At 56.0% G+C, this 24,589-nt stretch overlaps 1 protein-coding gene across 1 annotated transcript in view; it reads right to left on the minus strand.

The window, feature by feature from the left end:
- Nucleotides 1-21,663, minus strand: part of CTNNBIP1 (catenin beta interacting protein 1) — a 30,549-nt gene extending 8,886 nt beyond the window's left edge. The window contains exons 1-5 of the mRNA XM_040460686.1: nt 20,312-21,663; nt 19,679-20,093; nt 19,461-19,545; nt 14,202-14,320; nt 13,524-13,614 (exon numbers count right to left, since the gene is read on the minus strand). Of these exons, the coding sequence (XP_040316620.1) occupies nt 13,524-13,614; nt 14,202-14,297 (187 nt within the window). The 5' untranslated portion in view covers nt 14,298-14,320; nt 19,461-19,545; nt 19,679-20,093; nt 20,312-21,663. The remainder of the gene's footprint in view (nt 1-13,523; nt 13,615-14,201; nt 14,321-19,460; nt 19,546-19,678; nt 20,094-20,311) is intronic.
- Nucleotides 21,664-24,589: the final 2,926 nt, after the last annotated feature.

Here is a 24,589-nt window from a genome sequence, read left to right on the forward strand (position 1 = left end):
CGTGTCCAGCACACCAGCAAATCTGATTGGCTCTACTTTTATTATCCTTTAGGTTTTTTTTTTTTTTAATTTAATTTTATTTCTTTTTTTTTTTTTATAAAAATTTTTTTTTTCAACATTTATTTATTTTTGGGACAGAGAGAGACAGAGCATGAACGGGGGAGGGGCAGAGAGAGAGGGAGACACAGAATCGGAAACAGGCTCCAGGCTCCGAGCCATCAGCCCAGAGCCCGACGCAGGGCTCGAACTCACGGACCGCGAGATCGTGACCTGGCTGAAGTCGGCAGCTTAAACGACTGCACCACCCAGGCGCCCCATAATTTAATTTTATTTCTTTAACGTTTATTCATTTTTGAGAGACAGAGAGAGACAGAGAATGAACGGGGAAGGGGCAGACAGAGGGAGACACAGAATCCAAAGCAGGCTCCAGGCTCCGAGCTGTCGGCGCAGGGCCCGACGCGGGGCTCGAACTCACGAACTGCAAGATCATGACCTGAACCGAAGTCGGACGCTCGACTGACTGAGCCCCCCAGGCGCCCCGGTTTTGGGGTTTTTTTAAAGGAACCTCTACACCCGACGTGGGGCTCAAACTCACAACCCCAAGATGAAGAGTCACAGGCTGGGGGCACCTGGGTGGCTTAGTTGGTTGAGCATCATCTGACTTCAGCTCAGGTCACGATCTCATGGTTTGTGAGTTCAAGCCCCGCACCAGGCTCTGTACTGGCAGTGAGGAGCCTGCTTGGGATTCTCTCTCTCTCTCCCCTTCTCTCTGCCCCTCCTCCTGCTCTCTCTCTCTCTCTCTCTCTCTCTCTCTCTCTCTCTCTTAAAAATGAATAAACATTTATTTAAAAAAAGAAAAAAGAGTCACACGCTCTTCCAACTAAGCCAGCGAGGTGCCTCATGTGGGCTTTACTTTTAAACTACATCCTGGCTGTGTCACTGTTTGCCCAACCACCACCCAGTCCAGGCTACCACTGCCCATCAAGCCTCCTGGGCCCGTTTTCCTGGATCTCGGCACTCTGGTCCCCAAATTGCCCATTGTCACACAGCAGCGAGGAGGAAGTTCTTAAAAACGTAAGTCAGACCCTGCCACCCCTTTGCTCAAAACTCTCCAAAGGCTTCTTATTGCAAGATTTCTCATCGTACTCAAAAGTAAACTCCAAATTCCACACGGCCTGCAAGAGCCAACACGTCTGGCCTCTGGCTGTCTCTTCACCTCCTTTTATACACACACATCTCCTCACTCCACTCCAGCCCTGTGGGCCTTCTGGGCTGTCCTTCAAGAACGAGTAACTTGTACCTCAGGACCTTTGCACTTGCTGTTTCCTTTGCCTCAGTGCCCTTGCTCAGTGTTCATGTCACACACCGCTCTTGCACTTCATGCCAGTGTCTGGGCAAAATCGTCTCCCCAGACCCTCCCTGACCACAGCTTCTAAAACAGTGCCCTGTGAGGGGTGCCTGGGTGGCTCAGTGGGCTGAGCGTCCGACTTCGGCTCGGGTCGCGATCTCACGGCTCGTGAGTTCTAGCCCCACGTCGGGCTCTGTGCTGACGGCCCAGAGCCTGGAGCCTGCTTCCAATTCTGTGTCTCCCTCTCTCTCTGCCCCTAACCCACTCGCATTCTGTCTCTGTCTCTCTCAAAAATAAATAAACATTAAAAAATAAAAAATAAGGGGCGCCTGGGTGGCGCAGTCGGTTAAGCGTCCGACTTCAGCCAGGTCACGATCTCGCGGTCCGTGAGTTCGAGCCCCGCGTCAGGCCCTGGGCTGATGGCTCAGAGCCTGGAGCCTGTTTCCGATTCTGTGTCTCCCTCTCTCTCTGCCCCTCCCCCGTTCATGCTCTGTCTCTCTCTGTCCCAAAAATAAATTAAAAAACGTTGAAAAAAAAATTAAAAAATAAAATAAAATAAAATAAAATAGTGCCCTGTGTCAGTCCCTCAGGGTGGCACAGCCTGCTTCAGGACCCTCAGCACCAACCACAGCGTTATATATTCATGTGATCTTTGATTCCCCTGTGGGAGGCACATTCCATGTAATCAGGGACTTTATCTTGTTCACTCACAGATGCACAGCACCTGGGAGAGCTCGTGGGACAGGATGAATCCTTATTGTACAGATGAGGAGAGAACCCCTATAGCAACTCAGGGAATCAGAAGCACAGGGATGACCCAGACCTAGACCCTGAAGTCCATGCTTCCCCACCAGGACACACTGCCATTGCCTCTCTGGGGAAAGGAATAACTGACTCGCTCTAGTCACCCAGAGCACTGTGACTGTCCAGGCTTCCCGGCAGAGACTGGGCCCGTCCGTCAGAATGGAACCAAGACCCGGGATTTAAAAAACACCACCGAAAGAACTCTGGCACAGTGGGACAGGATTCAACATGGAACCAAAAACGCCAACTCGGGAGGAGGCCCGAGCCCAGACCCGTGCCTCCCGCCCCCCCAATGCCCCACCCTGGTCGACGGCTTGGCCCTGATGTCTCCCCGGTCCCATGGCTCGCCTGCTAAGGAAAGCAGGGCCAAGGCGCTGGTGAGAACACAGCTCCCTGAACCAGGGCAGGGCACCCAACCCACGTCCAATGCCAGCTTTGCCCCTTTAACAGAGTCTAGTCAAGTGACTGGGCAGAGAAAAATGACAACTATGCAGGAGCTTAGAAAAGGGAAGCTGGCCCCTCGCTGGGGGCGGGAGACAGACAATGGGCTCACTAGTCTGTTTGCAAACTCAGGATGAATTCGCACCAGCAGAGTCAAAAGCCCAGAACAGGCTCCACACCAGCACCAGCACCGGCCTCAGCCACGTGCCGGCTCACAGAAGGCATCTGCACCTTGCCATCAAGACAGGGGACAGGAGGCAGGGGGCAGGGTGTATGGAGAAAGCCCCAGGGGCACACAGACAACCCCCAGTGGCTGGAGAATCATTCTTGCTAATTGAGGCTCTCACATCGAGTCTCTCGAAAGGTCTTTTCAGCAATACCTAAGCGCCTCCGCCTGCTTCCTGAATTGCCGGCACACACTCCCATCAGCCGTGTGTTTCCAGCCTGGTGGGTGATAATGGGTGACAAAGAACAGGAAACAGGCGGCCACGGCCCTGAGGTGCAGAGTGGATGTGGACTGTTCCACAAACACGCCTGGGGTTCTCCTGCTCGTGCCCCTCACTCTTTTCCAGGGAAGGGGGAGCTCAGTCTTGGAAAGGCACGGACCCTGGGGCTCAAGCTTTGGGACGGACGAGGACTGCTCTGGAAACCACCCGCCCTCTCCAGGAGGGACCTTGCCCAGAGAGACAGGCACTGGGGAAGGAAGGGACGGGCCTCGGCCGCTGCGATGCGCTGACCGTGTAGTCCCTGCCTGGATTCCGCCAGAGCACCCGGCTGCAGGGGGCCAGAGCTCTCCTAGCTCTGGATCCTGCAAAGTCCACCTCAGAACCAGTACTCAAAGGTGGACGGGGAGGAAAAACCGCTCTTAGGGCAGACCCGGCCTAGAAACCGGCACATGGCGTGAAGAGCCTTGCCCAGCTCCCAAAGGCGGCCGGCCCTGGGCCCTACAGTGCAGGCACAGCCCTGCACAGACGCCACCGGATAAAACGGGGGACTCCCAGAAGCAGCATCAGTCCCTGGCAGGGGCATCCGCATCACCCAACTCAGAGCCATGAGCTCTCGCAAGCCCAGCCTCCCCCTGTCATGGGGCGGGGCTCCCCTGCACCCCTCTCTGGGCAGAGCTTCCTAGGACTACTCGGGTTCAGATGTTCTGGGGTCAGGGAGCTCCTGACCTCCTGAGGGGCCCAAACACCTTCCTAATAAGACTGAACAACTAGGGACTGAAAAACTCAGAAACGCAGCCCTGAAACCCCGGAGGCTCCCGACTGCCGCGGCTCCCGGAAGCGAGAGACAGCGCAGGAAACTCACTTGGGCTGAGGGCTTCACGACAGTCTGGGGAGTCCGACCTGCCAAGCCCCGGCCACACGGCTGACGGGCTAGAGAGGAAACACGAGCGCACGCTCCGGAGTGTCGGGGCAACTCCCACCTCCCCTGTCTGCCTCTGGGGTTGGGGCCCCGGTACTTCCTCCTTAGCCCGTGAGCCTGCCATCAGCACTAACTACCTGCTAACTAGCTAGCTAACTAGCTGCTACCGAGCTACCCGAAACTGCAGCGGCTCAGCTACCAGCTTCGAGCCAGGCAGCAAAGCTCCTGGGGAAACAGGTCCCAGAGCCGCCTCCAAGAGGGAGCGTTTCCACACGATGAGGCTCCCACACCGCCTCCTCTCCTCCCAGACAAACCCGCTGGGTGGCAGGCGCTGTTTTTAGCAGCGGCAGCCTAGGAACCCCGGGGGTTCTATACATCTCAGCTCTGATGCCTCAAGTTCCCAGGGGATGGCTTTTACCTAGAGGCAGCATGATACTGGTTGCCATGGGGACAGCGGCCACAGATCCACGAAGGTCTCAGCAGCCAAAGCAGGCTCCGGGCTTGGTGGCACCTACTGGGCTCCCGGCTGACAACCACCAGGCATCCAGGCTGCCAGAAGGTGAGCACACGGCACCAGACGTGGGACTGGCTCCTAGCAGAGGCGCTGGGCCTCCCGCCCAGCCAGGGAGGGCCTCTCGGGGCTTGGGCTCCCTCAGTGGACCCCAGCACCCCGGGACCTGGGCCTGGGTCTGACCCTGCCCACCTGGGCAACGTATCTGCACATCTACCTTGGTTTTCTCATCTGCGAATTGTGATAAACTGCACCCATCCACCCATCTGCCCGGCCAGGATAATGTCTGCGTCAGATAGCATCATAAACAGCATCTTGTGGGGTCACCACTTGGAGTTCTAGCTCCCTCAAACCCACCTCTGCCCCTCCCGCCCTTCCACACCCCCCGCTGAGCCCAACACACACACACACACACACACACACACACACACACACACACACGCCCTACCTCTGGGGCTGTTTTCCAGGTGAGGTACTTGTTGGTCAAATTCTTTGATCTCCCAGAATGTAAGCTCTCCCGGACCGGAGAGCTTGGCTATGCGCAGAAGGGACAAAATCTGGGATGAGCGGGTGCGAGGGGTCAGGACTGACCAGGTCTTCGTCCAAAGCCCTGGTATATTCTCAAATCCTAGCGGGCATCACAATCACCTTGGGGGCTTATTTCAAATGCAGACTCCCAGGCTCCCCTGGCACCCATTCTGATTCAGGAGGGCTTGGGTGGGGCCCAGGAGCCTGCATTTTTAATAAGCACCCTCGGCGCTCCAGGTGTGGTGGTCCCCGGCCGGGTGGCACTCCAAGAACTCATTGCTACAGACTGTCCCTGGAGCCCCACCCAACCCCAAGCTGACATCCCTGCTCCGCCAGCATCTGAAAGAGACCGCTGTGCCCCCACTTCCGTTTCCTCACGGAGCCCAGGCCTGCGGCAGTCTAGCTTCCAGCCAGGGCTCCACAGAAACTGTTCAGAGGAAAGTCGCACTGACTTCTCAAATATAAGCCCCAGGGACCCTGACAGTGACCCTGCTGACAGCCCCCTCCTTTCAGAGCTGGCCGGTATCCCCCTCCCGCTGTCCTCAGTGCTGTGCTCACCGGGCTCCCTCCTCCCCTCACTCTGCCTGCCCTCCCTGCGCAACCTCCTCTGATCCCACGCCTCACCCTGGTCCACTCTCAGTCCTGTACCTGATCTCACCTTGCGCCTGAGCTCAGACCCGGCTCCCACCCTTCCGGGACCCCCACCCCCCAGGCACCTCCTACTCAGAGCTCTCCCAGCAGCTGTGTGTCCCGAACTTGGCCCTGGGGCTCAAACCCCATCCCCACCTGTTCAGCCTGCCTGCAGGTTCTCGGTCCTCAATGTTCCGCCTCCGAAAAACATCTGCATCTCACAGGTGGGTGTCACTGTGACCTTCCAGCCATCTCCCTGCCTTACCCTTTGTCCTGTGACGTCTCCCCAGGGCTCACCGTAAGTGGCTCACCAGTCTCTTAGGGGGACACGAAGTCACCCAATACTCACGCTGGGCAGGCTCCAGAGGCTTCCTCCAATTTCCACGCCCTACACACATTCCCACACATCCATCAAGGCCCAGGCAAATAGCACCTTTTCTCTGTGGCTTTCTGGGTGGGTTTCCCTTCCCTTGGGATTAGTCATACTTATTTATTTTTGAGAGAGACACAGAGAGAGAGAGACAGCGTACGCGTGCACAAGTGGGGAAGGGGCAGGGACAGAGAGGGAGACAGAGGATCCAAAATGGGCTCTGCATGAACCGTGAGATCATGACCGGAGCTCGAGTCGGATGCTCAACCAACTGAGCCACCCAGGAGCCCCCCTGTCCTGGTTCTAAACGATAGAACCCGTTAGGCTGGTTAAAGAAGGGTCAAAGCAGCCCTTCACAGGCCAGGACTAGAACGCTGAATGGAGCAGCTGGTCCTGCACTTCAGCACATTCCTTACCCTTTCTTGGGATGCTTTTTTCTTTTTTCTGCGACACGGATTGTCACATGCAAAATCCTTCTGATTGATTTTTCAGTTTGATTCTATGCATATGGGATCTTCTTTGTTCAATTTCATTATTACCAGGTTACAGACAATTCTCATGTAAGTGTTGATTAAAGTTAAAAAAAAAAAAAGAAAAAAAAAAAAAGAATTAGCTTCCCATCCCATAGGCTGGAATTCTCCCGGGACCTGACTACCATTTCAGTCCACACCTTGTTATCACCGAGAGCCTCTGGGAGAAGCCTTGGAGCCCCACGTGGGAAAGGAAAGAACACAGAACCCCCCGCAGACAGTCCACACTCTTGCAGGAGTCACCTCCCAGAGGCTCGGTCTACGTAAGGATCCAGCAGACCCCAGCTCTGTGCCAGAAGCTGGACCAGGGGCTGAACGTGTGACTGGGAACATAGCGCAGATCCCGGTCCCAAAGGGCTCCTGCCAATGCGACCGCAGCTACACAGTAGGAAAGGTCACAGGGAGCTCCGGAGGGAGAAGAGGGGCTCACACGGACCCCGGAAGGAGTCAGAGAGGGCTGTCTGTATGGGGGAAGCGAAAGAGCAGAAGCCGGAGGCGGTGGGAGAGGACTCCAGGAAGAGGGCTGGCTGCAGAATGGGGCCGATCGTGCCGGCACCTTGCCGGGGCGTGGAGAGTGCCAAGCAGGGGGAATGAGCGGAGGGAGGGCACTCGCTTGGTCCACCGTGAGGCCCTCGTGAGGGGTGGGCCCTCCCCTGGGGCCACTGGCTCCCTGATGGTCTGCCTGTGACCACAACTATTTTAACAAGGTTCCCAGTGCAACCCTTAGACCAAATGACCTATTTCAGGCTCTCTGGCAGTGTGCCCTGAGCAGCAGCCTTGGCTTCCAAGGGGGAAAGTCAGAAGAGCCCTGGGACAGCCCAGCTGGCTGCAGGCTAGGAACCTTCCCTGGAAAGTCTCTCGGAGAAACAGTGCCATCAGACGGAGGCTGGAACGGGCCTGAGCAGTGACTGTGCCAGCCCTGTAGCTCCCAGGGCCAACAAGAGGGGCAGTGGCAGACCAGGGGATGTCCTGGCAGGCCCCTGGGAGGAGAAGGGACAAAAGCTTCCTTAACAAAGTGGGCCATTTCCAGATAGTGCCCCGGGACTCCCGGATGAGAGCCTGTCCAAGGCACCACGTGAGGATGAGAGTTCTGACAGTCAGCTTATCACAAGCAGGCTTTGCAAAGTGCCGGTGGGGGCCTGGGATTGGCGCTCGCTGGGTGCCCCATCCCCTAGGCAGCGCCGAGGCAGGAAGAGACCAGGAGCTCTCAGAGAACCAGCACATTCATGGGCACCTTCGGGCGAAGGGCCCAGGATAAAGAGGCAGCAGAAAAGTCCAATGCTCCCCCCACACCCCGCACCTTCCTGAAATATGTTGATTGCCTAAATCACACCCATTCCTCAGATAAGATGCAGTCCTGCTGAAGAATGCACATGGCCTTAAAGCCACTCCTAGAATTTATCTTAAAGTCACTGATGAAGATGAAGATTTACAGGCAAGGATGGACGTTTGACACCTGCCACGCCCACACCGGTGGCTCCCTAAGGCCTTGAGCAGCTTACTAAACCTCTCCAGGCCGGTTTCTCTTCTCAAAAGCGAAAGCACCGAACACCTGCCTTGCAGGACTGTGGCGGGGATTCACCGGGATAACCCCTTGTGTGCTTCTTGACGCAGAAGCTGGCATACAGGAAGGGCTCAATAAATGTTTGCTGCTATTGTAATTAATAGCAAAAATGAGAAACAGATGTCCCACGGGGAAGGTCTGGGCAGTGAATTCTGGGCCGCCACGTGGCTGCTTATTATGCAATCGCTAAAATCTTTTCTTGCAAATTGTTGGAAAATACTTTAAAATTACCATAAGTCGGGGTGCCTTCGTGGCCCAGGTCAAGATCTCACGGTCTGTGGGTTTAAGCCCCACGTCAGGCTCTGCGCTGACATCCCAGAGCCTGCTTGGGATTCTCTCTCTCTCTCCCTCTCTCTGTGCCCCTCCCCCACTTGCACAAACACGCGAATGCACTCTCACTCTCTTTCAAGATAAATAAACTTTAAAAAATTACCATAAGTAAAACATGGACGTTAAAATGGATATTAAGATGTTTATATATACCCTTCAGTCCCCAATTTGTGATTGTGAATACAAGTACATTTTAATTTTTTTTAATGTTTATTTATTTGAGAGAGAGAGAGAGAGAGAGAGACGGAGTGGGGGCAGGGCAGAGATAGAAGGAGAGAGAGAATCCCAAGCAGGCTCCCTGTAGTCAGCGCAGAGCCCGATGCAGGGCTTGAACTTATGAACCGTGAGATCATGACCTGAGCCGAAATCGAGTCGAATGCTTAACTGACTGAGCCACCCAGGCAACCCGACAAACATAGTTTTAAAAGGTTGACGGGGAACTGAGCAGAAGGTAACAGTGATTGTAGCTTGCGGTAGGATTCAACTGTTCAGGTTTCTCTGCTGCTCCTGCCTTTCCCCAGTTTTCCTCAATGACTATGCATTATTCCATAACCAGGAAAAGGGATCGGTACGTGTTATGGAGACAGTAGCACCGGTGATAAAAAGGGAATGAGCTCAGCATTCTGTCCAGCCCGCTCTTCGGAAGCTACAGCTCTCGACCCCCACACCTACAGCTGGGCTTCCTCAGCAAGGTGACCTTTCCCGAGGGGTATTGATCTCTGGCTCAAAGTCAGTCCTGCCTGGCTGTAGGGTCTGCTCAGTCACCCTCGGGGAGCAGGAGACAACACTCAGATTGGCTCCACGTTCTTGCCTTTCTGGGGGATGGTGGGCTCTCCGACCCAAAGAGAGCCTGGCCCATTCATTTGTCCAAGCATGCACTGGGCCTCGGTTGGGGGGGGGACGCAGCCCCAGAAATACAAGGTGGGAAGCCATAGTCCCAAGCTCAAGGGTCTCGGGATTGCTCAAGAGACGACCAGGAGACCGTGGGAGTAGCTCAGCCAGGGTGCACGTGCAGGACGGGAATGACAAGAGGGCCTGGCCCGGCTGGCAACAGGCAGAGGAAGGCTGGGCGTCAGCGCTGGGCTCCTGGAAGCCTGGAGGCAAATGCGGAGGCGCCAAGGCCAGCCTGAGACAGAAGTTGAAAGCCACTGGCTCTGGCTGTTTCCGGTGCGTGAGGTCAAGTGTCAGGGAGTCCCGCTCATCATGCTAGCGGGCTGGACGTCATCCACAAGGCAGCATTTTAAGTCGGGACAAGACCTGCTGAGCCAGGGGTGGGAAGTGCACTGGAGGGACAAGGTGAGGAGTCAAGATGCCAGGAACTGTTTGCAGCGATCAAGACAAAAATGAATATGTGCTCTGAACAAAACGAGGGTTCAAACCAAGACGGAGAAGACAGAGCAGATTTGAGGAGCCTTAAGGCAAGAGAATCACAAGCACTTGATAATTTGCTAGATACTTGGGTCTTCGAAGAGGAGTCCCCAGGGCCATGGAGTTTTGGTGATACATCCATCACGACCGAGAATACAGGTAGAAGAATAGATTCGGTGGGTCGAGTGTGAATCTGGATCTGAGCGTGGGTTGTCTGTGGCCAGACGATCAGTAGGGAGTTGCACGTAAAGTTCTGGGGGGTCAGGAGAGGGTCTGGGCTGAGGGTGTGTGTTTGGAGGGCGTTGACCAGAGCATGTGAGACCCCCAGGGGGAGGTGTGACAGAGAGGAGGGCAGAATGTCGAGGGCACCAGGGTGGTGTGAGAAAAGGAGCGCTCAGGGGCGGTGAGCAGAGGGGGCAGAAGTAGGGCCTGGGGGGACGGAGAGACAGAAAGACAGACAGGTGTATCACAGAGGACGGGGGAAGGGAAGGAGGGCTTCCAGGAGGAGGCTGTCGTGAGTGGTCTCAGACCAGCAGAGGCCAGCCAGGCCCACACAGCACGGTCTCTGGCACCAGCGAGGGCCCGGCAGATCCTGCACACATGTTCACCAGGGGAAGACCAGGGAGGCGGGAGGCCCGGGCGTGGGGCTAGGGATGCGCAGCCCACTCTTGTCTCTGGGGCCAGGGAAGGCAAGCAGTGCCCCCAGTACCAGACCCCTCCAGCCCCAGAGGGGAAGCGTGTGCGAGTCTAAAGACAGTAGACCAATGCAGAGCTCTGTCCCTTTGGTCCGAGGCCCCCAGAGGGGAGCTGAAGGAGACTTTGCTCTCTGCGGAGGAGAGCTCTGGGCATTTGCTGAGACACAGCGCCACCTCGTGGCAGGAGGAGCTCACACCAGATTTCTGTCCGACTGTCTCCCCCACCACCCTGACTGCTCCCAGGCCTTTGAGGGGTCTTTTATGCTGGGATCCCAGGCACTGGAAGCAGTGATCCAGGGCTTTTACCACTTGGACAGCACCTGGGCCCCTGACAGCGGCATCCCTGCGGCACCAGCTGAGGTCGGCCCTGCCAACAGATGAGGTGGGCAGGCTAGAATTTTAGCCAAGACTGTTTGGCCCCACGGTGTGGGCAGACATGCAGGGTCCTGCTCTCAGGGTTGTGCCCCCACAGTGGGAGAGACTGTGCCGAGAACTGTTTTGTTGTGCATTTGTGTGCGGGGTCCTTAGGGGCACAAAATACATGATGCTCTTCCGGCACTGCTGCCCACCCTCCTCTTACACAGGCCACGGGAATCCTCAGGACTTTCTGCAGCGTGTGTTTTCCTGTTTGGTTCAGCTCAGAGGTAACCGCGGGGACCCGGGGCAGTATGCAGGGAACTCCAACAGCAGGGAGCCACCCCAGCCACCAGCATCCCCAGAGACCCTCCTCTGGGTCCCGTTGCAGCTTCAGCAGCCTGTTCCCTGGGAGATGTATCTGAGGCCTGCCTGGCTGTCCCGTGGACACCCCTCACCGAGGAGGGCCCAGATTCTGGGGTCACCCTCACAGGCCACAGTTCGCTCCTGATGGCCCAGATGCTTTAGGGCATGTGAGGTCACCATGGGCTTAACTCCACAGAGTTCATTTTTATTCTCAACTGCTGGCTTAGCTAGGCAAGATGGAGGGTTCTCTTAATGCTTTTTAGAAACTTCCCCGTTTTGGGGCACCTGGGTGGCTCAGTCGGTGAAACGTCCGACTTCGGCTCAGGTCATGATCTCACAGTTCATGAGTTCAAGCCCCATGTTGGGCTCTGTGCTGACAGCTTACAGCCTGGAGCCTGCTTCGAATTCTCTGTCTCCCCCTCTCTCTGCTCCTCCCCCGCTCATGCTCTGTCTCTCTCTCCTTCAAAAATAAAAATAAAAACATTAAAAAAAAAAAAAAAACTTCCCCATTTTACAGAAGAAACGTATGTGCAATGTTAAAAAATTAGTCTTACGAAAATGTGTGACTTGGAAAGTTAAAGTCCTTTATATAGACAGTTCTACCCACATCAAAATTCTCTATTAACAGCCTGGTATATGTTCTTTCAGCTTTTTTTCCTGCATATGTACACGTGTGAGTGTATGTGTGTCGGGGGGTTGTTTTCTACATTGACATACAGTTCTATAACTTATTATGATTTTTTCCATTAACAGCATTAATGGGTTAGAGGCATTCTTATCACCAGCCCAAATTCTGGTTGATTCAGTGACCTAAAACTGGGGTGGGAGAAAATGTGACGTCCTAGGAACCCAGAAGCCTGAGGGTTTCAGGGAGATATGGTTCAAGAGCCTGGGGGCGAAGGGGGAACCGTGCTAGAAACCCAGATCAGCTGTGGATAACAAAGGATGTCTCCCTTCTGTCCTAGTCGGAAGAGCGTGTGACTCTCGACCCTGGTGTCATGAGTTCGAGCCCCATGATGGGTGTAGAGATTACAGATTACTTAAATTATATATATATAAATATATATATATTTGTATATTTATATGATAAAAGAAAAGAAAAAAAAGAAAGGATCCCTCCCAGAAGCCAAACCCCCGAAGGGCAGACGCCGCCCCTAACCGTCGGTATACAGCAGGCTGTGGCACGAATGTGGCCCAGGCAGGCTGTGCTCAGCGAGTGGCTGTCCCAATTTGCTGCCCGAGCTACTGGGACGCCCTGTACGTTTCTGCTGAGTTGGGTGCACAGGCCAGGTGACACCGGCGTCAGAGCTGGAGAACTGGGCCCTGCGCCAGAGCTGAGGCCTATGATATCCAGGAGAGCAGGGACTGCTTCGAGACAGGCGGTCTTGCGTGCTACACCTGCTCTCCTCCTCGGCCCCACGGGTCAGCACACGCCCCTCGTCGCCCTGCTGCCGGGAGCCAGGTCACATCTGACACCCCACAGGCCACACAATTTTATGGCAAGTATTTCCAACTAAGCGAAAAAATAAAAGGAAAGGACGAGATGGAAGTGCTGGTCAGGATGCCGTGGGCTACGGGGTCGGGCAAGCCTTTCAGATGACAGAGCCCACAAGCACTCAGCAGCCCCCTGCCGCTCCAGGACGGGCAGTGACAAGTTTGCATCCTGAGCCCTCTGGCGACTGGCTGTAAGACCAGGGCGACCACTTATGGGCTTCCGAACCCATTTCCTTGCCCGTTAAGTGCAAGTAATACAACCAGTAGCTGCCCACGATAAAATGAAACTATGTGTATCCAGCATTCACCATGTGCCTGCTGGACAATAAATACTTAAATGTTTCCCACTCCCATTATTACGATCGGGTGAGGGCACCCAGAAAAGAAAGAGCTCCCTCAGGCAGATGGACACCTCGGGCACTCAGAGCCATCGGGGCCTCCCGCCTGGGTGCAGCCAGGAACACACCAGCTCCCCGCATAACCGGTGCCTAGGGCGGGTCCTAGCAGGTGAGGCTGGTTTCACGCTCTCCCTGGACAGGGTGCTGGGTGGGCAGGGGTCAAGCCAAAGGCTGAGGAAATGCAAAAACCAGAGGCCCCGGACATCTCCATTTCTTGCCTCCCCTGGGCCTAGAAAGGGCTCCCACCATTACCTGATTGGGTCCTCGGCTCCCACCCCGGGAAAGAGATGGGCCCAGGCCTGGGCCTCGGCTCTGGGGACGGGAGGCAGCCGCCCTCCCTTGTCTGCCCCAGGAGCTACGTTTTCTCCAGAAAACCCAACGAGGCGCCTCTGGGAAGGGCATCCGGGGCGCCCTGGCCGGGACTCACCCTGGTCGATGGAGTGCTGGGGCAGCTGGCTGAGCTGGCTGTTGACCACCCCCGCGTAGGTGCGCAGAAACTCCTCCTCGCTGGCCGTCAGCTGCAAGGGTGAGACAGCCACTGTGAGGGGCAGTGCACACCGGCTCCCAGAAGGTACCTGCTCCTGTAATCCCCGGGCCCCTGTTCCTGACTCTTGACCCTTCAGTTCCAGAGCGAGCACCCTCTGACCCCACCCCAAACTTGGTCCATGGGCCCACAGGCCTTGCCGCTCGGATCAGATCTGAGACTGGGTTCCAGTGCAGCACGGGGCCAGGAGGAAGCCCAGGCCCTGCCCGGGGAGCCCATCCCTTTCTTTCTGAACAGTGCTGCCCTCTCAGTGCCCGTCCTGCCCAGCGCCCCTTGGACACCTCCCAGGGAGACGGGAGGGCGGGAAGGTCAGGGCCTTGAGGGCTCACACCCACCTGGCCCAGGCTCAGCACGGGGATGGGAAGACTGTCCCAGCGGTACCCCTGGAGCTGGACAGGAAGGGCTCTCAGTGGCATGAATCAGCCACAGAGCCAAACCACAAGCCCAGCATCCCCCTCCGCAGACCACAGCTGCCACAGGACATGGCTGCAGGCCCTCTGCTCTGCCCACGGCAGCACCCTCCCTGCAGGACCCGTTGCTTGGCACCCCAAAGGCACTCACATTTGATCCCATCTTCCTCAGCATGAGCAGCACTCGGACCTTCTGCTGAATGTACACGTCCTCCGGACTCTTCCCGGGAGCCCCCTCGCGGTTCATTCCCTGGCCAGCCCTGGGGACTCCTGCGGAGCGAGGAGAGGCACTGAAGCGGGCTTCGGGACGAGACCCACCAGACACAGACTGGGTGCTGGGCAGGAGTGGTCAGGCAGCCCACAGTGCTGCAGGGTCTCGCTTCTGAGAGCCCAGAGCAGGTGGCGAGTTGCCTGTTCCTCCCTCACCCCCACCGGCCCCAGGCAGCCAGACTGAGCAGCTAGATCCCGGAGCAGGCGCTGGCGGCCAGCACCCTCTGCGAGGAGCTGTCAGGCCCAGGGAGTCTAAGCTGACCCAGACTTCTGGCCAGCTCGACCTTCCAGCGCCCCCCCCCCCCCCCCAGCAAGAGCCCTGCTATCAGCCACAGGGGATGTGCTGAATGAAGCCCTAAGTGTCCCAGGTTTTCCAAGCATGCAACTTCCAGAAGGAGCAAAAGTGCCACGACCAGAAGCAGCCAGCTGGCGCCTCTGGCTGGAGAAACCATGAGATCAGTACTGAGCCCCAAGGCCTGGGCAGCCCCCTCAGCAGAAGCCCCTGACGAATTCAAGAGGCCAGCTCCTGGGCCGGGCTCCAAGGAGTCCCTCGATGGGGACAGGCAGGCCCGGGCTGTGGGGCACAGACGCCCACCTGAGCTCACTGCCGTCACGCGCGCATGCCCACCCCACCTGTCAGAGGGCAGCTCCTGAGGGCAGCAGCTGTGTCTGGGTACAGCAGGGACCCAACCTGCAGAGAGGTCCCAGGAGAGCCGTCCCAGGGTCTCCTCACTCTAGGAGGAGCCGGCAGAGAGGAAGCCGGGCGTGGAGGGGTTTGGGTTACAGGCTTGTAACTCCTGGATGAGTCAGAAATAACGCAGCAGCTGGTGGGGGTGGAGCCTCAGCAGCCCCGCTGCCAAGGAGCTGCTCTCGGGGGACCCAGGGAGCCTGGCTCGCGAGCCAAGGACACTCCTCACGCCGCCCATCCTCGGGGGCCAGCCAGCCCTGGACCAGCAGGCTCTCCCAGGCAGTCCTGCTCTCCGGGCAAAGGGCAGACTCAGAAATGTGCCAGAGTCCTGGGCAGCAGCCTCCCTGGAGGTCCCTGTCAAGTGTCCAGTCCCCATAAGCTACCAGGGGCTCTGGTCCTAAAAGTCCACACAACAGGCTCAAAAGCTGGCAGGCTGGGGCTAAAGGAGTGGCTGTATACTTGAGGTAGCAGGTCTCCTTCTGGGGCCTTCCTCTCCCCACTGAAGCCCCAGACAACCCATTGTACTGTCTACCCACCTGCCGCCCCCTCTGGGCTCAGAAAAGAGCCCAGTGAGCGCTGGTAACCAGGAAAGAGGGGTAAGCCAAGTCAAGTGGGTCTCTGATGGGAGCCCGGGTCTGGGACATCACTGCTTCTCACACTGACCCCTTTTCACTTCCTCCCACTGCACTACCCCAGAGTGCTCATGAGGCCTGCTTCTCCTCATGCCTCCCCTCACGCTCTGCCTTCCTGACCCCAGGCTATTTCTAGAACATGCCAAGAAGCTCTTTCCCCCAGCAGGCTTTGCACTGGGTGTCCCCTGAGCCTGGACTGGCTTATTTTCACCCTTCAACTTGCTTAAAGACGCCTTCCCCGGGAACCTTCCCTGACAGCATAGCTGAAGCAGGTTCTGTGTCCCACACCCCCTACACCCACTCGGTCACATAGCCCGGGCTCGTTCCCATTTTCTGGAAGTGCCCTGCTGGAGTACTTGCTTATTGTCTCTCCGCTGCCAGACTTGAAGGCCAGGGCCCGCCTAGCTCACCCCGTCCTCCACAGCTCAGCACCGTGCCTAGCATGCACTTAATAGACACCACCCAGTTGGCTGAATGGAAAAATCGAGACAGCCCGTGGTGTGCAAGTTTCCCTCTCTCTCTAATACCCACGCTGATTTAGGGCCAAATGTCACCGTGTTGAAACAGACCAAAGTACCCAATCCAGTCTGCACAACCAAACCGAGCCTTGACAAAGGACTTCCATTCGAGCAAGTGGAGTGCCTTGGGCCACGGTGCTCCCCAGAGGACTTCTGAAACACTCCACAGAGCTTTCAAACGGGGAGTCAGGGCTTCGGGGAGTGAAAGTCTCCCACCTCCGTCCTGTGTCCAAGGACTAGTGGTCAGTTTGCTCTCTCCTTGTGAAAGACAGCATTGACGTACAGGGACGAGCCACTAGGTGTCACCGTGTACAAAAGAACCACAATTCCAGTGAGTTTCCGCGCCTACCCCCTCCCCGACTCCCCAACAGGCCCATTTGGTTCCAGCTCTTACCGTGATCCTAGGTCACAAACCACACCCCAGTCCCAGGTCCCAGAGCAAGATCTATCCATCACTCCGGGGCCAGCTCTGCCGAGGCAAGGATATGTATCTGGTTTTGCTGAGCATCCCAGGACGTAGGGGTCCTGGCTGCCCAGTGACTGGGAACCCCTTCCTCACTGTCCTTTCCTGACAGGCCAAGCTTCCACCAACAGAGATGCAGCCTCAGAACCCACAGGAGCGGATCAGTGTGAGCGTGACCATGAGCTTGAGTGAATCAATTTACACCGTCTGTTTTTACAGAATTTTGCTCTGTCCAACAATCCTACCCCTTGCATCTTGTACAGATCAATCCCATTCCGCGGTCTTCTGCCATGGTAGCCCCGCTGTCTGGGGGACCTCCCACATTCATATTATGATTACGGGGGGGGGGGGTACACCACCCAGTCGTGGGCCCGGGGTGTCGGTGGGGCCTGAATGGGTCTCTGGGGCCAGGCTACTCCCAATTCAGCACGCTTCCCTGGCAAAGCCTCTTCTTGCTTTGGGGAAGACCATTGTCATTTCCCCAAATTCTGGTTTTCTGGTATTCTTTGAGCTCTACTATTGAGCTGATTCTGCCGGGCCGCTGCACAAGCGGAATGCGCCCAGGGCTGGATCTAGGGCGGAATGTAGCCACGAGCACCCTGCAGTCCTAACAGACTAGAACATCACGACTGGTTTACGTGGTTCCGTCCTAAACAGAAACTGCATCAGAGGTGGCAATGTGAAGAAAATTAATAATTGAAGACAGAAAATCAGGGGCGCCTGGGGGGCTCAGTCGGTTAAGCGTCCGGCTTCGGCTCAGGTCGTGATCTCACGGTCTGTGAGTTCGAGCCCCGCGTCGGGCTCTGTGCTGACAGCTCGGAGCCCGGAGCCTGCTTCGGATTCTGTGGCTCCCTCTCACTCTGCCCCTCCCCCACTCATGCTCTGTCTCTCTCTCTCTCTCTCTCTCTCTCTCTCTCTCTCTCTCTCTCAAAAATAAACATTTTTTAAAAATTTAAAAAAAAAAAAGAAGAGAGTAAATCATAATCAGTCCCAAAACACATCCATTTCAGTCACTGATATGCTACAAGTATATTAAAGGGTGTTTGGGTCTGGTGCCTATCCAAGCAAACACGCTCTTAAATTTTCATCACAGATCTGACAAGTATCAGATTAATTTCATTTGAAAATTCTTACGCTCCCCTGTAGGGATGAAGAACTGGTCTCCATTAAAATGTGTTTGAATCACGTGAGTCTAAACTGCAACTAATTTAGACACAGTAGTTATTCAGTCCTCAGCGGTGAGAGGCAAAAGTAACGATGCTTCTCACTAATGGCCACCCAGCTAGCTCTGTAGGCGTCCCATCGTCTACAGTGCTGATACTTCCATTCTAAATCCTCAGAAAATGTCTCAGTGTCAACCGCCCAAGTCAGAGACAGACCTGCTCCCTCCCCTAAGACACTACCATTATGGAAGCTGACTAGGGAGAAGCATAGAGGGGCCAGAAAATGGAAAATGGAAAGACACAGGAAACCATCAACTCCCCAAATGAATGGTGAGGGTGCAGGCCTGTGGCCATAGATCATGCTGCAGGTATCCACGGTTATGTAAAAAGTGGGTACGATTCCAGAAAATCACAGCTGGTGGGCACAAATGCAGTTCATACACCAAGGTACGTACGTTCAATGCAGACGCACAGACACATTCCCCACCACACCCTGCACGTTCCTGTTGGTGCGGAGCCTGCATCTCGGTTGAAAGGAGTCTGACAGGGAGAGGACAGTGGGGCAGGGGCTCCCAGCCACTGGGAGGGATCTGCACGAAGTGACAAATGTGGCCCGTGGCTTAGGCAACACTGCGTTCCGTGGGAGACATGGAGGGCACACGTTAAGACAGCACGCTCCTGCCCTGCTCTGCAAGGACCTGACCTCTGGCTGCACACGGTCTCCAGCTGTGAAGCAGCTGCCGGCACTTGAGATGGGTCGTGGTGCAGGAGGAGTCCCAGAGCAGGAGGGCTGAGGGTTCTGTGCAGCAGTCAGACCCGTTCTGATACACAGCTTTGAGAGCGGGCCTCCCTTTGACAGGCATGTGTGGCCCTCGATACAAACACAGCCACCTGCACTCATTTTTACTTATAAACTTGCAGCTCGTGCTGTTTGAACACCCACATTTATAAAACTGGCATATACATTTATACCTGGGGTGGTCTTACACCTGCCTGGACAATAGTGGGTAACCTCAGGCTGGGCCAGCCAGCAAGAGCGTCCCCGACCCACACAAGCCACCTCTGCTCCATGGGTTCCAGCACTTGCCTTTCGTTCAACCCATCTTTTTTTTTTTAGGTTGTGGTACATTTTGGGGGGCCTGGGTGGCTCAGTCAGTTAAGCATCCGACTCTTGGTTTCAGCTCAGGTCACGATCTCACCATATCGTGAGTTCGAGCCCCGCATCGGCTCTGCGCCGACAGGGCGGCACCTGCTTGAGAGTCTCTGTCTCCCTCTCTCCGCCCCTCCCCGACTCGTGCTCCCTCTGTCTCTCTCAAAATGAATAAACTTTTAAAAAAAGTTGCGATATATTTTAAGTGCTTGCATTTAAAAAATGTACATTTACATTTATACAATGTTCACGTTGCATAAAATTACAATGTATCATCGCGTGATTCCCAGAACTTAACACACGATATTAATTCAGAGACTGTACACATCTTAGCCTAAGCGACAGAGCGACAGAGCGGTAGCACAGCCCTGACGGGAAGAACCCACACGGGCTGCAGAAATGAGCCAGGATCAGGCACTGCGGGGAAGGAAGCGAGATGAGCTCCCAAGCCCGGCCCCGAGACCTGCTCCCCAGCCAGCACTGCTCTAGGGCCCGTTACCAGAAGCCCCTCCCCTGGGGTCCTTACCTGCCTCTGGAAATTAACTTCAGGCAAACAGCTGCTCAACTGCGCAGGGCGGGCTGAGGCCGGGGAGAAATAGGCAGGTGCGGCCCTGTGGAAACACAGAACACGGGTCACGGGAGGAGCCGGGAGGGCCCGAAGCGGGCGCCCACGCCCCACGCTGATGGGGACCCGGCACTGGCAGGAAGCGCATGGCAACGGGTTCTGTCGCAGTCCAGAAATACCTGTGTGTCTGGCCGGCCCAGGGAACCCGCACCAACGGCTCTGGGATAAGGTGCTGAGCGCAGCTAATGCCCGCCTGTCATTTCCGGCTGAAGCAGGTCACCACGCACCCTCCTTCCTTGGGTTAGTCACCAAGTCCAACTGAGAGCTGTGCTCAGAGACGTTGTCACCGGGGTGAGTCACTCCAGGGCAGCTGATGGGCAAGTCCTGAACCTGCACGAGAAGGCGTCCCACCCACCAAACAGCCCAGGCTCCACCTGCTCTGTGCTCGGACACGCATTTACATCTGTCCTGTGCTCGGCGAGCACCTGTAGCTGCATGTGTGAACATAAACTCACCCCCCACACAACATAAAACACAGTTGCGGGTCATTTACAACCTAGCGCCTGGCCACAGGTCTACTGGCCCCAAACACACCTCTTGCAGGAATCAACGTTTATTTATTTTTGGGACAGAGAGAGACAGAGCATGAACGGGGGAGGGGCAGAGAGAGAGGGAGACACAGAATCGGAAACACGCTCCAAGCTCTGAGCCATCAGCCCAGAGCCTGACGCGGGGCTCGAACTCACGGACCGTGAGATCGTGACCTGGCTGAAGTCGGACGCTTAACCGACTGCACCACCCAGGCGCCCCACCTCTTGCAGGAATCAAAGAACGCCGCCTTCTCCTTCTCCTCTTTTGCCCGCTGACACACAACCTCACCGTTCGGGCCCTTTGCAGGTTCCCCTGGCAGGAGCACGGCCAGAGGCAGGCGGGGGCACTGGGGAGTGGTGCCCGGCCGCTCCGGCCCGGTCACCTCCTGTGTGTGCGCACTGACCTCAGAGTCCCTGGTTACAGGCGGACCCCCAGCTTTCAGCCCCGCTGTGAGGACAGAGATCTGAGGCCAACACTTGGAGCAACCTGTTGTAAGGGAGGTGCAGGACCTCGGGGAGCAGCGAGACCCCTCTTCCACTGTCTTTCAGCAAAGAGAGATGCTCACTAGCCCAAGGGGCTGAAGAAAACGTGTTTTCCAGAGAAAGTGAGATTTCCGAAGCCTCCCCTACAGGTAGATGCTGCTCAAACCTCTGGCCTCTAGTCTGGGTCTCTCTTCAACCAGCAATGGCCCTCGGATGGAGGACCCGTCACCCACTCCTGCCACTCCCTCCACCCTCAGACTACCCCTGCGGGAACGGGCATCTATAGCGATTAATTCTCTTTCGTTCCTCTAGATATCAAAGCATCGAAATACCAAGGCTCCCTGGGGAAACTTCCACCCAAGTGCCCACATTCCTTCAAAAAGAGATGAGAAGACAGCCTTCTTCCACTCCTGAGGGCTTTAATTTCTTCAACTACCACAAAAGCCAATTAGCCTCCTACTGCCTGTAGGACTCGGGCCCTTCCCAGAAGCAGAGAAGAGCTTTGCATCTGTGACTTTAGGGGGAAGGCATCCACAAGCTGAGGTGATGTTCCCGATGGGACCGTCCAGGGATTCACCTCCAGCTGTTCTAGCTGCCATTTTAGGATCAGGTCGATGCCCCCATTTTACAGAGGAGGAAACTGAGGCTCAAAGTTGTGGGGGCCCCTGAGCCAGGATAAGACAGTCAGCGTGCTCCAGGAGCAGAACTGTTTCCGATCAGCTGCACAGCTGAGGTTGGTCACTGCCCTTTGGGCCTTTCATTTTGCCATCTGTAAAAAGGAAATCATGGGCTCTATCTACCGTATCTTCCCTCGTCGGGTACAATGAGATCAGGGCCGGCTTCATGAGCTGAGGCCTAGAAGCCCCACCCTTGGTCTAAACCTCTGCTATCACAGTCTTGAAACGCTCACCACTTTTTGAACAAGGGGCCCTGCACTGGGTCCCACAAATTATAAAGATGTTCCAGAATGAGAAAAAAGATGTCAGGGTGCCTCCCAAAACTGCCAAGGCCCCTACAAACTTAAGTAGACATGACATTTAAAAATAACAGTAAATAAATAAATGTAGATATGACATAGACTCTAGAAGGATTCACTGGGGTGCCTGGGTAGCCCAGTCTGTCGAGAGTCCAACTCTTGATTTTGGTTCAGGTCGCAACCCCAGGGTCGTGGGATTGAGCCCCGTGTCGGGTGGGCTCCATGCTCTGCCTAAGATTCTCTCTCCCTCTCCCTCTGCCCCCTCCCCTGCTTTCTCTCTCTAAAATAAAAAATAAGGGGCACCTGGGTGGCTCAGTCGGTTAAGCTTCCGACTTCGGCTCAGGTCATGATCTCGCGGTTCGTGGGTTCGAGCCCCACGTCAGGGTCTGTGCTGACAGCTCAGAGCCTGGAGCCTGTTTCGGATTCTGTGTCTCCCTCCCTCTCTCCCCGGCTCGCACTCTGTCTCTCTCTTTCTTTCTCAAAACTAAATATTAAAAAAATTTTTCAATAAATAAGGTAATTAAATTAAATAAAAAGGAGGGTTTACTAAAACCCTTCTAGGTGTGCACAGCCCCGTGTCAGGCTCCTGGAATAGGAGACGCAAAAAGTGGGGCCGTGACACTGAGCCTGCCTTCCAGAAGTGACCGAGTGGCTGAGGAACTCACACTACACAAAGCAGACGGAAAATGACACAAACAGTAAGCAACAACGAGCCAAAGAGGCGCGTCAGGCCAAGACCCAAACACGTCCAGAGTGCCAACTGCCGGTGATAGACCGTGCCCAGCACGGCCCCCCGCGCAGCTCAGGAGTGCCAGGAAAAGACCCGGGGCTCTGACCCGGGGTAGTAAGTGCAGAGTAAGGGAGGTGCAAAGCTCTGCGACAACACACAGGAGCGGGGACCGGCTGCCAAGAGCACCAGGGAGAGGAAACTGGAGCTGGGTCTCAAAGGATGAACAGGAGTTTGCTGGTGGAGAGGAAGGAGAAGGGCACTGAAGGCACCGGGATGGTCTCTGAGCAATTATTGAGCATCTACTATATGCCAGGCCCTGTGCTAGGCGCTGAAGACACACAGGTGAGCACAAGAGCTGTGATCTGCTTGTGGCAAGTGAGTGAGGAGGAGGCGGATCTTAAGCCACACCCAGGTAAACGGCAAGGTGCCTCGAGGACGTGCATCTGGGAGCCTGACCGAGGCGGGAGGGGAGGCAGCCGAGGAAGTGACGCCTGAGCTGGCACCTGAACGGCGAGGAGGTGGGTGGGGGGCCACGCACACGTAAAGGTCCCGAGGCAGGAAAAGATTTGGTCTTTAAAAAACCCGGAGAGAGAAGGTGTCGGGTGAGAGGTGTCAAGGTGGCTGGGACTGGACCACGTGGGTGTGTCCCGCGAGGGGTGAGGAGAGGCGGTCAAGCAGGGGGGGCTCAGGTAAGAGTCTGAGCTTCATGAGACGGTGCGGCTGCCGCGGGAAGAGAGGCCGGGGCCGAGCTGGACCAGGAGAGAGTGGGGGCTTGGGCCGGGGGGGTGACAGAAGGGACAGCGAGGATGGGCGGCGTGGGCACAGGCGGAACTGCAGGATGGGAGCCGTGCGAGAGCGCGGACGCCCCTGTGGCTGCAGGAAGGGGCGTGGGAGGCAAGCCGGCCAAGGCCTCCACGGGCCGGGCCGCGGAGAAGGCCCTGGGTGCTGCGGAGTAGAGCAGGTCATCCTGTAGATAAAGCTGCTACCAAAGTGACCATCTGCAGCGTTCTGGAGAAACGGCCACAACATGGTGACCAACTGCTCTGGGAGACACTGTGCCCTGGACGGAGGGGCATCGTGCCCGAAGCCCGAAGGTGAAGAATTAGCATCCTGCCGACTGAGCTTCCTGCCGAGTGGCCCGAGGGGGGGGGGGGGGCATTCAATCAACAAGTGTATGGAGCACCTAGTATGCATTGGGATAGATCAGTGAAAATACAGTCAAAAATCCCTACGTAGTCCGGTGAGAGAGGAGAGCAGGCAACACAAAATAAAAATCAAATCAATGGGAAATAATACGGTGCGCACGGAAGAAGGTGACCGACAGGTGCTAAAATAGATTAAAAAAAAACAAAACGGAGCTGGGGGAGGGGACCAGGAGCGTGGGGTGGCCAGGTGGGCCTTCCTGAGCAGAGCCTGGACAAGGCGACGGAGTGAGCCATGGGAGCCCAGAGCAGAGCTGGACGGAGGCCCCGGGGTAGGGTGTGCTGCAGGAACAGCAAGTAGGACCACGGGAAAGGAACACACGTAAGGGGCGCAGCGCAGCGCATCAGTAGGACAGAGGAGGCCTCTGGAAAACCTGCCCTTGACCTGTAAGTAAAGGCAGTGAGTTAGAGGCATGGCCCCATCTGACTCGGGTCCGACTCAGACACACAGAAGAGGCTGTGAGGGTGGAAGCAGGGCGAGGCCGTGGCGGGGATCCAGGCAACAGGAGTGGGCAGGACATCAGGAGGGCCGGCGGGTGAGGCACGCAGTGGGGGCAGGCACCGGGTGGGGACTCCCAGGCCTGGGGGCCCCTGTCCAGTAAGATGGGAAGACACAGGTGGAGGAGTTCTGGGAAAGGACCAGGGGCTGAATTTCAGACAGTTTAGAGCCTTCCCATCAATAAGCCTCAGTTTCTTTATCTGTAGAATGGGGATGATAGTGGTACCTGCCTCACAGGCTGGCTGTGAAAATGAGAGGACACATAGAGCACAAGGCACCATACCCGGTGCACGGCAGATACTCAATAAACACGTAAGGTGAAATACACGACGTAAGTGATTTTTGTTAAGCTTATTTATTTACTTTGAGAGACAGAGAAAAAGAGCGAGCGAGGGAGCAGCGGAGAGGGAGAGAGAGAGAAGGGGCTCAATCCCCTGACCCGTGAGATCATGACCTGAGCCAAAATCCAGAGTCACACCCTCAACCAACGGAGCCACTGGGCATCCTAGTGAGTGATATCTTTGTTAGAGAATGGGGGATGGGAAGAAGACTAAACAGCAAGAATTCAAAAGTTTAAAATACCCGGCTTCCTTTCCTCCCCCTTCCCTCC

Source organism: Herpailurus yagouaroundi, unplaced genomic scaffold (genome assembly GCF_014898765.1).
Source record: "Herpailurus yagouaroundi ecotype Mexico unplaced genomic scaffold, PumYag 77, whole genome shotgun sequence".
Classification (NCBI taxonomy): Eukaryota; Metazoa; Chordata; class Mammalia; order Carnivora; family Felidae; genus Herpailurus; species Herpailurus yagouaroundi.